General features: G+C 41.2%; 1 protein-coding gene across 1 annotated transcript in view; it reads left to right on the top strand.

Moving 5' to 3' along the window:
* The window catches only part of POLR3GL (RNA polymerase III subunit GL), a 164572-nt gene that overhangs the window by 66295 nt on the left and 82688 nt on the right, over window positions 1–15589 (top strand). The window contains exon 4 of the mRNA XM_053705434.1: window positions 3327–3395. Coding sequence (XP_053561409.1) covers window positions 3327–3395 — 69 coding nt within the window. The remainder of the gene's footprint in view (window positions 1–3326; window positions 3396–15589) is intronic.

The raw sequence follows: 15589 nt of genomic DNA, 5'->3' as shown, positions 1-15589 counted from the left end.
AAACGACTGGCAGCTGTGCCTGATGTTCAAGCTTTTGTTCAGGCTTTGGTCAGGATCAAGCCTGTTTACAGACCTTTGACTCCTCCCTGGAGTCTGAATTTAGTTCTTTCAGTTCTTCAAGGGGTTCCGTTTGAACCTCTACATTCCATAGATATCAAGATGTTATCTTGGAAAGTTCTGTTTTTGGTTGCTATTTCTTCTGCTAGAAGAGTTTCTGAGATATCTGCTTTGCAGTGTAATCCGCCCTATCTGGTGTTCCATTCATATAAGGTTGTTTTGCGTACTAAACCTGGTTTCCTTCCAAAGGTTGTTTCCAACAAGAATATTAACCAGGAAATAGTTGTGCCTTCTATGTGTCCGAATCCAGTTTCAAAGAAGGAATGTTTGTTACACAATTTAGATGTAGGTTGTGCTTTAAAGTTCTATTTAGAAGCAACAAAGGATTTCAGACAAACGTCTTCTCTGTTTGTCGTTTATTCTGGCAAGAGGAGAGGTCAAAAAGCTACTGCTACCTCTCTTTCCTTTTGGCTGAAAAGCATCATCCGATTGGCTTACGAGACTGCCGGACGGCAGCCTCCTGAACGCATCACAGCTCACTCTACTAGGGCTGTGGCTTCCACATGGGCCTTCAAGAACGAGGCTTCTGCTGATCAGATATGTAAGGCAGCGACTTGGTCTTCCCTGCACATTTTTGCCAAATTCTACAAATTTGATACTTTTGCTTCTTCGGAGGCTATTTTTGGGAGAAAGGTTTTGCAAGCCGTGGTGCCTTCTGTTTAGGTAACCTGATTGGCTCCCTCCCTTCATCCGTGTCCTAAAGCTTTGGTATTGGTTCCCACAAGTTATGGATGACGCCGTGGACCGGACACACCAATGTTGGAGAAAACAGAATTTATGCTTACCTGATAAATTACTTTCTCCAACAGTGTGTCCGGTCCACGGCCCGCCCTGGTTTTTTAATCAGGTTTGATGAATTTCTTTCTTTAACTACAGTCACCACGGCACCTTATGGTTTCTCCTGTTTTTTCTCCTGTCCGTCGGTCGAATGACTGGGGTGGGCGGAGCCTAGGAGGGACTATATGGACAGATTTTGCTGTGCTCTTTGCCATTTCCTGTTGGGGAGGGGAATATTCCCACAAGTTATGGATGACGCCGTGGACCGGACACACCGTTGGAGAAAGTAATTTATCAGTTAAGCATAAATTCTGTTTTAATTATACCTATTTCAGTTTTGTAGCACTCATCTGACATCTCATTTGGTAAATTCATATTAAGCTACAGTAATATTTCTGTCCATGCATATTGTTAACATAAGTTAGGAAGTTTTTTTTGTACCTGCACTGCTGTACTGTGGTTAACAAAGACTTGGGCACAGTAACCAAGGTGTGGTCCTTTTAAAAGCTGTGTGTGTGTGTTAATTCCTGTGAATCGACTGTGTAGTTAGGGGTGTTTTAAAATAAGTTGTCTACCATAGGAATGTGTCCACCACGTCACTTCCGGTGGACACATTCAGCTACTGGAGGTTTGTGGCGCTCACTGCGCATGCGCTAGAGGCCCAACCTCCTTAAAACAGCTGATTTACACGGGTCGAGAAAATATATGGCACCAAATTCCTGAGTGCATGTTACTGGTTGCAAAATCAGACGGAACAAGCTGTCTGTCATCGTATTTTGTAACCAGAAAGTGCGCCAGACGGGTAGCAGAATCTGTACACCACCACACAAAGGCTGCAATGACTTGCACAGCTATTAACCCCTTATACTCAGTCAACAAGTTCAGCCAGTCACTTCACTGTGTAACAATCTGAGGGGGGGGGGGGGGAGTATTTGAAACAGGTTATCTATTTTTGCGAATAAGAAAAGATGATTGACAGAGGGTGACTGAGACTCACAAAAAGAGATAACTTGTTTCAAATATTCCCCCCCCCCTCAGATTGTTACACAGTGAAGGGACTGGCTGAACTAGTTGACTGTGAGTATAAGGGGTTAATAGCTGTGCAAGTTGTTGCAGCCATTGTGTGGTGGTGTACAGATTCTGCAATCTGGTTCTGGTTACAAAATCCGATGACAGACAGCTTGTTCCGTCTCATTTTGCAACCAGTAGCATGTGCTCAGGAATTTGGTGCCATATATTTCCTGGACCCGTGTAAATCAGCTGTTTTAAGGAGGTTGGGCCTCTAGCGCATGGGCAGTGAGCGCCACAAACCTCAAGCAGCTGATTCACTTCACTGGAAGTGACGACTGTGACGTAGGTCGCACATTCCTACGCGGTAGACAACTTATTTTAGAACAGGGGCAATAAAAAGTATTACATGTGACAGGAAGCTGTATACCTCTTCAGTATACCAGAGGACTGTGAAATAAACTGAACTGCAGTATATTCTAAACTGTTAAAGGGACAATAAAGACTCTGAGATTTTCATATAAAATGCTTAACTAAACATAGAAAACAGTTTTGCTATATATTTGTATTATTGATTTTGCACCCAAATGATTTGACATCATAGGTAAAATTCTGGACTCTTAACTAAGAATGTATAAGGGAATCTTATAAGTGGCATAGTTTAATATTGTATCTATGGATATTTAAAATGTAGACTTTTTTTATTTTAATGCAACCCATATCATTTTAACTATTTGCACACTCGAAAGACTTCATTTCTTGTAATTTGTTTTTAACTTCTCAAAAGACAGAACTTTCTTGAACACCAGTGTTTAGTTCAGTTGAGAAGCTGCAATAATAATACACAAGAAAATGGATCAATTTGTCACAATGAAAATTCTCTCTCTTCCTTTATGTATGATCTTTATCCCCTTTGTTTTACCTCCCCCATCTCTTTCTCCTAGAATATTGGGTCTGTCTCCCAGCCATGCATCTAATGACATTTCTTATATTGTCTTAATGACTAAAAGCCCAGCGGCTAAGATTAATTAGACCCCATTAGCCTGTGTAAGATGTGTCTTACCATCTGCATCCTTTGCCATCATCTGTGCATAAGTACTTGGGCACATGAATAAACATCATTATATTGCACTGTCAGTGGGTTAAAAGGCATAGTTAGTTAACAAAATACTGTAGGAATTAAAAGCTATTTTTATATGAAATCTCTACATGGAAATAGAGATGATGTCTTGTTAAAAAAAAAGCTGAGAAAATGTCCTTACGCACTCAGACTGTGGCACACTTTACCAGCGACTGTAACTATAAATGTAGCCTGTTCTCGTCTCCCAATTGGTGGGAAACTGTTGCCTTTTCTCTCTATGCTATATTGATTTTGCTCCCGGTGACGCATGCAGTAACTGCTATTTTTATCCTTCTTTACTCAGATGTGGAACGGTACTCTGATAAATATCAGACGTCTGGACCTGTTGACAATGCTATTGACTGGCACCCCGGTAAGCTCTCACATCTCCCTGCCTGGTTTATTGTGTACTTTACAAACACGCGCACACTGGCTCCTGCATATAAAAATGCACTGCTTTATCTTTCGTTTTTTTTAGATCAGTTTAGATTTCTCTCACAGTTTGACCCTGTTTCAATTCTTTTGTGGAATACTGTAGATACCTGTTGCTTCAATTAATGAAAAAAAAACTTTATATAAATAAAAAAATATCAAAAACGGTAACAAGATGAGATAAATATAAAATATATATATATTAAAGGGACGTGAAACCCGCATTTTTTCTTTTATGATTCAGATAGACCATGCAGTTTTAAAGGGACAGTCAACACCAGAATTTTTGTTGTTTAAAAAGATAGATATTCCCTTTATTACCCATTAACCAGTTTTGCCTAACCAACACAGTTATAATAATACACGTTTTACCTCTGTAATTACCTTGTATCTAAGCCTCTGCAGACTGCCCCTTATTTCAGTTCTTTTGACAGACTTGCATTTTAACCAATCAGTGCTCACTCCTCAGTAAATTCATGTGCGTGAGCTCAATGTTATCTATGTGAAACACATGAACTAGCGCCCTCTAGTGGTGAAAAACTGTCAAAATGCATTTAGATTAGTGGCGGCTTTCAAGGTCTAAGAAATTAGCATATGAGCCTACCTATGTTTAGCTTTTAACTAAGAATAGCAAGAGTACAAAGCAAAATTGGTGATAAAAGTAAATTGGAAAGTTGTTTAAAATGACATGCTCTATTTAAATCATGAAAGTTTATTTTTGACTTGACTGTTTCTTTTAATAACTTTCCAAATGACTTCTGTTATCAGATGTGCTTCATTGTCTATGCTTTGTTAAAACACTAGCAATGCACTACTGGGAGCTTGTAGCGCACATCAGATGAGCAAATTACATGAGACGCAGCCACCAATAAGATAGCTAGCTCCCAGTAATGCATTGCTGCTCTGAGCCTACCTAGGATACCAAGATAATTAAGCAAATTAGATAACAGAAGCAGATTAAAAAGTTGTTTAAAATTGCATTCTCTGTCTGAATCATAAAAGTTTAAAGTGATGGTAAATCCAAGCGTCTAAACAAACACAAGGATTTGCCATCACTAAAAATAAACTGGACTTTCAGTGATCACTTAGTACTAAAACGGTGCTAAACTCACCCTTTCTGTTCCACGGTTCCTCGCTAAAGTCAGCGGCTCCTTTTTTAAATGCTCTGATTTACCATCACTTTAATCATCTCTTTTAAATAATGCACAGTTAAATGTCACCTATGTAACCATAGGAAGGCCAGGTGGGATGCTTTATAAATTATATTGGGCTTGATTGTGATACGAGTGGAGTTCAAATTGTCACTCCCATGTTAACTTTTGCACGTGTCAGATTGTGCTCGTATTACAAGTTGAAAGTAAAAAATGATTGTAGCTGGTTTAGCTTCTTTTCCCATAGAAGTCAATTGAGAGCGAAAAATATGTATAATTTTACATAAACAGCGTTTCGTGATTTATGTTTAAATACGGTTGGGTAAGTGCACATGAAAATTTAGTATTCTTAAAGCGTGTTGAAATATGACATGTAAAATATTTTAAAAAATGAATATAAATTATTAAAAGTTATTAAACATGCTGTAAAAAATATAGATGAATTTAATGGATTATTTAGAATATTTGATGGTATGATTAATAATTTAAATTTTTAAAAATATTTTATATGTAATATTTCAGCAAAGCGCCTTAAAGGGACAGTCTACCATAGAATTGTTATTGTTTTAAAAGATGGATAATCCCTTTATTACCCATTCCCCAGTTTTGCATAACCAACACAGTTATATTAATGTACTTTTTACCTCTGTGATTACCTTGTATCTAGGAACCTTCTTCCAGCCCCCTGATCACATGACTGTGACCGTTTATTATCTATTGTCTTAAATTTATCATTGTTTTGTGCTAAATCTTAAATAACCCCCTGTGCCTGAACACAGTGTTCTCTATATCAGTGATTTTCAACTTTTTTTTTTTGCCGTGGCACACTTTTTTATATTAAAAATATCCTGCGGCACACCACCATCCCAAAATTTTACAAAATCACACATTGCAGCCTAATACAGTATATATATATATATATATATATATATATATATATATATATATATATATATATATATATACACACACATACACACACACACACACACACTGTACTGTGCTGTCATGCCATGCCTCCTACAAAGTAAGTGCTGCTGGTGCTGCGTGTAGAGCCAGCACTAGGCACGTGTTGTGGTGGGTGGGGGTTCCTTCCAAGTGTGAACACGGTTTGGGGAGGCCGCTGTGCAGTTACCCTCAGTCATCATCTCACCCAAAATAAAAAAATGGCCCAGAATAAAAAACAAGCAAAATGTAAAAATTTCACACTGTTGTCAGTCTGCCGCGGCACACCTGAGGATCTCTCACGGCACACTGGATGAAAAACACTGCTCTATATGGCCCACGTGTACTTTCTGTCTCTTTGTGTTGAAAAGAGATTAAAAAGCATGTGATTAGAGGCAGCCCTCAAAGGCTTAGAAATTAGCATATGAGCCTACCTAGGTTTAGTTTAAACTATAAATACCAAGAGAAAAAAGCAAATTTGATGATAAAAGTAAATTGGAAAGTTGATTAAAATTAAAAGTCCTATATGAATAATGAAAGTTTAATTTATACTAGACTGTCCCTTTAAGAATACAAAGATTTCATGTGCGCTTATCCGACCGCGTTTAAATCTAAATCGTGAAACATGATGAGCAAAATGCATATTTTACATTCCTGTGTTCTTCACATAAATGTACTTTTTATTATTAAATATATATTTCTATATATATATAGCTGATACTGTTCATGTAAAATACATATCTATATATTTATAGGAATAGACAGGTATATACAGATAAATAAATAGAATTATGTACTTACAATAAATTGTACATTAAGTCAAGAACTTTGGAATGTTTAATATGTACAGTAATTATACAATGCAACAGAAATACATGAATACCTATATATACATACACACACACATATATATATATATATATACATATTTAGACATGTGTGTATCTATGTAAAAGCCCTTTGCAGCCCTTTTTTATTTAACACCTGAGACCTCATATCTTTGAGCCCCTATAACTTTTTAAAGGGATATCAAACCCCACATTTGATTCAGATAGAGCATGCAATTTAAAACAACTTTCCATTGTACTTCTAATATCTGATTTGCTTAGTTCCCTTGGTATCCTTTGTAGAAAAGCATACCTAGGTTTGGTCAGGAGGTGTATCTAATTGCTAATTGGTGGCTGCACATATATGCCTCTTGTCATTGGATTACCAATGTGTTCAATTAGTTCCCACTAGTGCACTGCTGCTCCTCCAATAAAAGATAGAAAGAGAATTAAGCAAAAGTTGCTTAAAATTGTATGCCATGTCTTAATCATAAAATAAAAACATTGAGTTTCATGTCCCTTTTAATGCAATATTTTTTAAATTAATTTCTCTTGTTAAGTGTATCCAGTCCACGGATCATCCATTACTTATGGAATATATTCTCCTTCCCAACAGGAAGCTGCAAGAGTCCACCCACAGCAAAGCTGCTATATAGCTCCTCCCCTAACTGCCATATTCAGTCATTCTCTTGCAAGCCTCAACATAGATAGGAGGTTGTGAGAGTCTGTGGTGCTTTCTACTTAGTTTATTCTTCAATCAAAAGTTTGTTATTTTTAAATGGCACCGGAGTGTGCTGTTTATCTCAGGCAGTATTTGGAAGAAGAATCTGCCTGCGTTTTTCTATGATCTTAGCAGACGTAACTAAGATCCATTTGCTGTTCTCACACATTCTGAGGAGTGAGGTACTTCAGAGGGGGAATGGCGTGCAGGTTTTCCTGCAGATAAGGTATGCGCAGTAAAATATTTTTCTAGGAATGGAATTGACTAAGAAAATACTGCTGATACCGAAGTAATGTAAGTAAAGCCTTAAATGCAGCGATAGCGACTGGTATCAGGCTTATTAATAGAGATACATACTCTTGTAAAAATGTGTTTTAAAACGTTTGCTGGCATGTTTAATCGTTTTTTTAACATATGTTTGGTGATAAAACTTATTGGGGCCTAAGTTTTTTCCACATGGCTGGCTTAAATTTTGCATAGAAACAATTTCCACTGTTATAGTATAAAAGTTACAGTTGGTGCAGTTAAAATTACAAACAGTGACATTCAGCTTCCCTCAGCAGTCCCCTGCATGCTATAGGACATCTCTGAAGGGCTCAAAAGGGCTTCAAAAGTAGGAGCTGTTATGACTGTTTAAAACATATTTTTCGTTTTGTTAATCTGTTTTTTGTATTAAGGGGTTAATAATCCATTTGCAAGTGGGTGCAATGCTCTGCTAACTTGTTACATACACTGTAAAAATTTTGTTAGTTTAACTGCCTTTTTTTCACTGTTATTTCAAATTTTGGCAAAATTTGTTTCTCTTAAAGGCACAGTAACGTTTTATATATTTGCTTGTTAACTTGATTTAAAGTGTTTTCCAAGCTTACTAGTCTCATTATTAGTCTGTTCTAACATGTCTGACATAGAGGAAGCTCTGTGTTCATTATGTTTTAAAGCCATGGTGGAACCCCATCTTAGAATGTGTACCAGATGTACTGATTTCATGTTAAACAATAAAGATCATTTTTTTGTCTTTAAAAACATTATCACCAGAGGATTCTGTCGTGGGGGTAGTTATGCCGACTAACTCTCCCCACGTGTCAGACCTTTTGACTCCCGCTTTAGGGACTCACGCTCAAATGGCGCCAAGTACATCAAGGGCACCCATAGCGTTTCTTTACCAGGGGATTCTGTCGAGGGGAAAGTTATGCCGACTAACTCTCCCCACGTGTCAGACCCTTCGACTCCCGCTTCAGGGACTCACGCTCAAATGGCGCCAAGTACATCAAGGGCGCCCATAGCGTTTATTTTACAAGACATGGCAAAGGTGGTGAATAATATTCTGGCAGCAGTATTAGTCAGACTACCTGAAATTAAAGGAAAGCAGTTAGCTCTGGGGGTAGATACAGAGCATACAGACGCTTTAAGAACCATGTATGATACTACCTCACAATATGCTTAGTCTGTGGGTGATTTTTTTTTTTTTTTTTTGACTCAGGGAAGATGATTTAACCTGATTCTGATATTTCTACATTTAAAATTTATGCTTGAGAACCTCCACTTGTTGCTCAGGGAGGCTTTGGCTGCTCTGAATGAATGTGTACAATCGCAGGGCCAGAGAAATTGTGTAGACTGGATAAATAATATGCAGTGCCGGTGTGTACTGATGTTTTTCCAATACCTAAAGAGGTTTACTAAAAAATTTTTTTTAATAAGGAATGGGATAGACCAGGTGTGCCGTTCTCTTCCCCTCCTATTTTTTAGAAGAATGTTTTTCTAATAGTTACCACCACACGGGACTTCTGGCAGACAGTTCCTAAGGTGGAGAGAAGAGTTTCTACTCTAGCTAAGCGTACCACTACCTCTGACGAGGACAGTTGTGCTTTTTAGATCCAATGGATAAAAAATGTTTATTCAACAGGGTTTTATCCTGCAGCCCCTTGCATACATTGCTTCTGTCACTGCTGCTGCGGCGTTCTGGGTTGAGTCTCTTGATGAGGCTTTACAGTTAAGCGACTCCATTGGATGAATATATTTGACAAGCTTATGCTAGCCAATTCCTTTGTTTTCTGATGCCTTGTTCATTTGACTAGACTAACGGCTAAGAATTCTGTTTTTTACTATACTGGCGCGCAGAGCGCTATGGCTTATATCATGGTCAGCTGTCGTGACTTTAATAAATAAGCTACTTAACTTCCCTTCAAGGGGCAGACCCTATTCTGGCCTGGTTTGAAGGAGATTATTGCTTATATCACTGGAGGAAAAGGTCATGCCCTTCCTCAGGATAGGTCTAAATCAAGGGCAAAAAAAAAAAAAAAAAGTCTAATTTTCGTACCTTTTAAAAACTTCAGGGCAGGTGTGGCATCCTCTTCCTCTAAGGCAAAACAAGAGGGAATTTTTGCTCAGTCCAAGGCGGTCTGGAGACAATCGGACCTGGAACAAAGATAAGCAGGCCAAGGAGCCTGCTGCTGCCTCTAAGGCAGCATGAAGGAACGGACCCCTATCCGGTAACGGATCCTATAGGGGGCAGACTTTCATTCTTTTCCCAGGCGTGGGCAAGAGATGCCCAGGATCCCTAGGCATTGGAATTTATATCCCAGAGATATCTTCTGGATTTCAAAGATTCCCCCCCCAAAAAAAGGGGAGATTTCGCCTTTCACAATTATCTGCAAACCAGATAAAGAAGGAGGCATTCTTACATTGTGTACGAGATCCATCCAGTTCCAAGAGAGGAACAGGGACAGAGTTTTTACTCAAATCTGTTTGTGGTTCCCAAGGAGAGGGAACCTTCAGACCTATTTTGGATCTAAAGATCTTAAACAAATTCCTCAGAATTCCGTCATTTAAGATGGAAACTATTCGTACCATCTTAACTATGATCCAGGTGAGTCAATAGAGGACTACAATGGATTTGAAGGATGCTTATCCTCACAATGTGATGCATAAAGATCACCATCGTTTTTCAGGTTTGCCTTTCTAGACAGGCATTACCAGTTTGTAGCTCTTTCCTTTGGGATATCTACAGCCCCAAGAATCTTTATGGAGGTTCTGGGGTCGCTTTGGCGGTCCTTAGACCGCGGGGCATAGAAGTGGCCCCTTATTTAGACGACATCCTGATACAGGCGTCAAACATCCAAATTGCCCAGTCTCATACGGACGTAGTACTGGCATTTCTGAGATCACATGGGTGGAAAGTGAACAAGGAAAGAGTTCTCTATCCCCAATCACAAGGGTTTCCCTCCTAGGGACTCTGATAGATTCTGTAGAAATGAAAATTTACCTGACGGAGTCCAGGTTGTCAAAGTTTCTAAATTTCTGCCGTGTTTTTTTCATCCCATCCGCGCCCTTCGGTGGCTCAGTACATGAATGAAATCGGCTTAATGGTAGCGGCAAGGGACATAGTACCATTTGCACGTCTACATTTCAGACCGCTGCAACTATGCATGCTCAGTCAGAGGAACGGGGATTACACAGATTTGTCCCCCTGTTAAACCTGGACCAAGAGACCAGAGATTCTCTTCTCTGGTGACTATGTCGGGTCCATCTGTCCAAGGGTATGACCTTCCGCAGGTCAGATGGGACAATTGTTACAATAGATGCCAGCCTTTTAGGTTGGGATGCAGTCTGGAACTCCCTGAAGGCTCAGGGATAGTGGACTTAGGAGGAGACCCTCCTTCTAATAAATATTCTGGAACTGGGAGTGATATTCCATGCTCTTCAGACTTGGCCTCAGTTAGCAACTCTGAGGTACATCATACTCAGTCGGACAATATACACGACTGTGGCTTACATCAGCCATCAAGGGGGAACAGAAGTTCCCTAGCGATGTTAGAAGTCTTACAATAATTTACTGGACAGAGACTCACTCTTGTCTATCAGCTATCCATATCCCAGGTGTTGAGAACTGGGAGGTGGATTTTCTAAGTCGTCAGACTTTTCTTCCGGGGGAGTGGGATTTCCTCCGGAGGTCAAGACCAAGCAGGAGAGAGGGCTTTGGTGTTTTTGACAGCGCCTGCGTAGCCACGCAGGACCTGGTATGCAGATCTGGTGGACATGTCATCCTTTCCATCACGGTCTCTGCTTCAGAGACAGGTCCCTCTACCTCAGGGTCCTTTCAACCATCTAAATAGAATCAATCTGAGATGGACTGCCTGGAGACTGAACGCTTGATGTTATCAAAGCATGGCTTCTCCGAGTCAGTCATTGATACCTTAATACAGACATGAAAGCCTGTCTCTAGGAAAATTGAACATAGATATGGTGTAAATATCTGATTGTTATGAATCCAAGGGTTACTCATGGAGTAAAGTCTGGATTCCCAGGATATTATCTTTTCTCCAAGATGTTTTTGAGAAAAGGGTTGTCAGCTAATTCCTTAAAAGGGGACAGATTTTTACTCTGTCTATTTTTTTGCACAAGCGTCTGGCAGGTATTCTAGACGTTCAGGCATTTGGTCAGGCTTTGGTTAGATCCAAGCCTGTGTTTAAAACTGTTGCTCCGCCATGGAGCTTAAACCTGATTCTTAAGGTTCTTCAAGAAGTTCCGTTTGAACCTTTTTTGTTCCATAGATATCAATCTTTATCTTGGAAAGTTCCTTTTGGGTAGCTAATTCCTTGACTCGTAGAGTCTCCAAGTTATCTGTGTTACAATGTGATTCTCCTTATCTGGTCCTTCGTACGGATAAGGTAGTCCTGCGTACCAACCTGGGTTTTTTCCTAAGGTGGTATCTAACAAGTACATCACTCAAGAGATAGTTGTTCCATGCTTGTATCCTAATCCTTCCTCAAAGAAGGAACGTCTATTACGCAATATTGGACGTGGTTTGTGCTTTAAAGTTTTACTTACAAGCTACTACAGTTTTCATCAAACGTTCACCTTGTTTGTTGTCTATTCTGGACAGAGGAGAGGTCAAAAGACTTCAGCAGCCTCTCTGTCTTTTTGGTTAAAAAGCATAATTCATTTAGCTTATGAGACTGCTTGACAGCAGCCTCCTGAAGGGATTACAGCTCATTCTACTAGAGCTGTGGTTTTCACTTGGGCCTTTTTTAAATGTGGCTTCTGTTGAACAGATTTACAAGACGGAGTCTTGGTCTGCGCTTCATACTTTTCAAATTTAACAAATTTGATACCTTGCTTCTTCGGAGGCTATTTTTGGGAGAAAGGGTTTTTTTACAGGCAGTGGTAACTTCCGTTTAAGTACCTGCCTTGTCCCTCCCATCATCCGTGTACTTTAGCTTTGGTATTGGTATTCCATAAGTAATGGATGATCCGTGGACTGGATACACTTAACAAGAGAAAACATAATTTATGCTTACCTGATAAATTTATTTCTCTTGTAGTGTATCCAGTCCACGGCCCGCCCTGTCACTTTAAGGCAGGTAATTTTTTCATTTGAACTACAGTCACCACTGCACCCTATGGTTTTTCCTTTCTCTGCATGTTTTCGGTCGAATGACTGAATATGGCAGTTAGGGGAGGAGCTATATAGCAGCTTTGCTGTGGGTGGACTCTTGCAGCTTCCTGTTGGGAAGGAGAATATATTTCATAAGTAATGGATGATCCGTGGACTGGATACACTACAAGAGAAATAAATTTATCAGGTAAGCATAAATTATGTTTTTTATCTGTACTGTTAAATGCATTTTTGATGCCACTTTTTTTCTCTTTTAAATGAGTTATCCAGAGCTCTGAAGTTGCACTAACCTGACGAACATTAAATTCGATTATGCATTTATTTTTAACGCACGCTACGTCCAATGTGCGCAAAGAGCCGTGAATTAACCTTAACTCTTGCCCGCAACAGCGCACCACTCGTAATGTACCCTATTGTTGGCATATAACCAAGGAAAAAATGCCTGCTTATATTTGTGTATGTGTAATAATAGGGCGTATGTGATTATTGACACAGTTTAAATGGGAAGGAAACAACTTACATTAAAAAGGGTATTTGCTTATACAAAGGCAGCAATTTAGACTTCTCAAAAAAAGATCTTCTAAGGTATCCGGTTTTTCGATTCTAGCACGCAGGGCTCTGTGGCTAAAATCGTGGTCGGCGGACATGACCTCTAAGATGAGGCTGCTGTCTTTGCCTTTTAAGAGCAAGATCCTGTTCGGATTAGGTTTAGACTCCCTTCCCCAGGATAAGAAGGCGAAACCTAAGGGTGCTAATTTTCGTCCCTTTCGTGGGGATAACAGGCGCAGCGTCAACAGCCCACAGCGAAAGTGGAACAAACCAAGGGTCCCTGGAAGCCTGTTCAAGCTTGGAACAAGTCTAAACAACACAAGAAGCCCGCCGAGACTAAGTCCACATGAAGGGGCGGCCCCCGACTGGTCTGCGGACCAAGTAGGGGGCAGATTGTCTCTGTTCTTAGACGCCTGGTTGCAGGACGTTCAGGACTCTTGGGTTCTGGAGGTAGTCGCCCAGGGTTACAGAATAGGGTTCAAGTCCTCTCTGCCCAGGGGCAGATTCCTTCTGTCAAACCTGTCTTCAAGGCTGGAAAAAAGAGAGGCCTTTCTGGGTTGTGTGCGGATCTCTCCGCTCTAGTGGTTATCGTACCAGTACCCCAGACAGAAAGGGGTCTAGAATATTACTCCAATTTGTTCGTGGTCCCAAAGAAGGAAGGCACGTTCCGCCCGATTCTGGACCTCAGATGTTTAAACAAGTTCCTGTCTGTTCCATCGTTCAAAATGGAAACGATCAGATCCACTCTGCCCCTAGTTCAAGACCTCTATAGACTTGAAAGATGCCTACCTTCATGTTCCAATTCACAGGGACCATTTCAGGTTCCTCAGATTTGCCTTTCTGGATCAGCATTTCCAGTTCGTGGCTCTTCCTTTCGGTCTGGCAACGGCCCAGAGAGTCTTCACGAAGGTCCTGGGGGCCCTTCTAGCAGTAGCCAGATTCCACGGCATCGTGGTGGCGCCCTACCTGGATGACATTCTGGTTCAGGCGCCGTCATCCCCTCTGGCAGAGGCCTACACCAGGGTCCTGCTGCAGTTACTTCAATCTCACGGTTGGAAGATCAATCTCGAGAAGAGTTCCCTGGTTCCCAGTACTAGGGTGGAGTTCTTGGGCACGATCATAGACTCTGTCCATGAAGATCTTTCTCAAGGACAAGCGACGCTCAAAGATGGCGTCTACCTGTCTTGCCCTTCAGTCTACAGTGAAACTATCTGTAGCACAGTGCATGGAACCGATTGGGCTCATGGTCTCCAGCATGGACATAATTCCATTCGCCAGGTTTCATGTCAGACCTCTTCAATTGTGCATGTTGAGACAGTGGAACGGCGATCATTCCGATCTATCGTAGCCGATATACATGGATGCGAAGACTCGGATTTCACTCTCCTGGTGGATCCGCTCGGATCTCCTGTCCATGAGGGCATCCTTCCTGAGACCGTCCTGGGAGATTGTTACCACGGACGCGAGTCTGGCCGGATGGGGAGCTGTTTGTGGTGCCAGGATGGCACAGTGAAAGTGGTCTCGCTTAGAGGCTCTTCTTCCAATAAATATTCTGGAGCTTCGAGCGATCTACAATGCTCTGAAGGCGTGGCCTTGTTTGGGAGACTTCAGATTTATCATGTTCCAGACAGACAATATTGCCTTGGTGGCTTACATCAACCACCAGGGGGACACGAGGAGCAGGGAGGTGTCTCGGAATCCTGGAGTAGGCAGAGACCCACAACTGTTCGCTCTCTGCGATCCACATCCCGGGTGTGGACAACTGGGAAGCGGATTTTCTCAGCAGGCAGACTTTTCATCTGGGGGAATGGTTTCTTCACCCCAAAGTGCTTGTGGAGAACTGTCTCAGATGGGGGACGCGGAGATCAATCTCATGGCGTCAAGGTTAAATTGAAAGCTTCCCCGATGCGGATCAAGGTCGACGGACCCCCAGGAAGAGCTAATAGATGCATTGGTGATGCCTTGGGGGTTCGGTCTAGTATACACATATCCTCTGTTACCGCTTCTTCATCATGTAGTGGCTCGTATAAAGCAGGAGAGAGCATCCTCCATTCTGATTGCTCCTTCGTGGCCGAGGATGTGGTTTGCGGATCTGGTGGGGATGTCATCCTCTCCGCCCTGGAGGTTACCCTGTCGCAGGGATCTGCTGGAGCAGGGTCCTTTTCAAATTAAAATCTCGATTCTCTGAGGCTGACTGCATGGAGATTGAACGTTTAGTCTTGGCAAAAAGGTGTTTTTCTGAAAATGTGATTGACACTCTAGTTCAGGCAAGAAATCCGGTCACTCGAAGCATCTATCATAAGGTGTGGAGGACTTACTTGTCCTGGTGCGAGAGTCATGTCTACCCTTGGCACAGGGTGAAGGTATCCAGGATTTTGTCTTTACTCCAAGAGGGTTTGAATAAGGGTCTCGCCGCTAGTTCCCTAAAAGGGCAAATTTCGGCTTTATCTGTTCTGTTGCACAGGAGACTCGCTGATCTCCCTGAATCCAATCTTTTGTTCAGGCTCTATCTCGAATCAGGCCTTTTTTTAGGCAGACTGCTCCCCC

Source organism: Bombina bombina, chromosome 1 (assembly GCF_027579735.1).
Source record: "Bombina bombina isolate aBomBom1 chromosome 1, aBomBom1.pri, whole genome shotgun sequence".
NCBI classification, from domain to species: domain Eukaryota; kingdom Metazoa; phylum Chordata; class Amphibia; order Anura; family Bombinatoridae; genus Bombina; species Bombina bombina.
The sequence above is the reverse complement of the archived record's forward strand: the minus strand, read 5'-3'. Positions and strand labels throughout refer to the sequence as shown.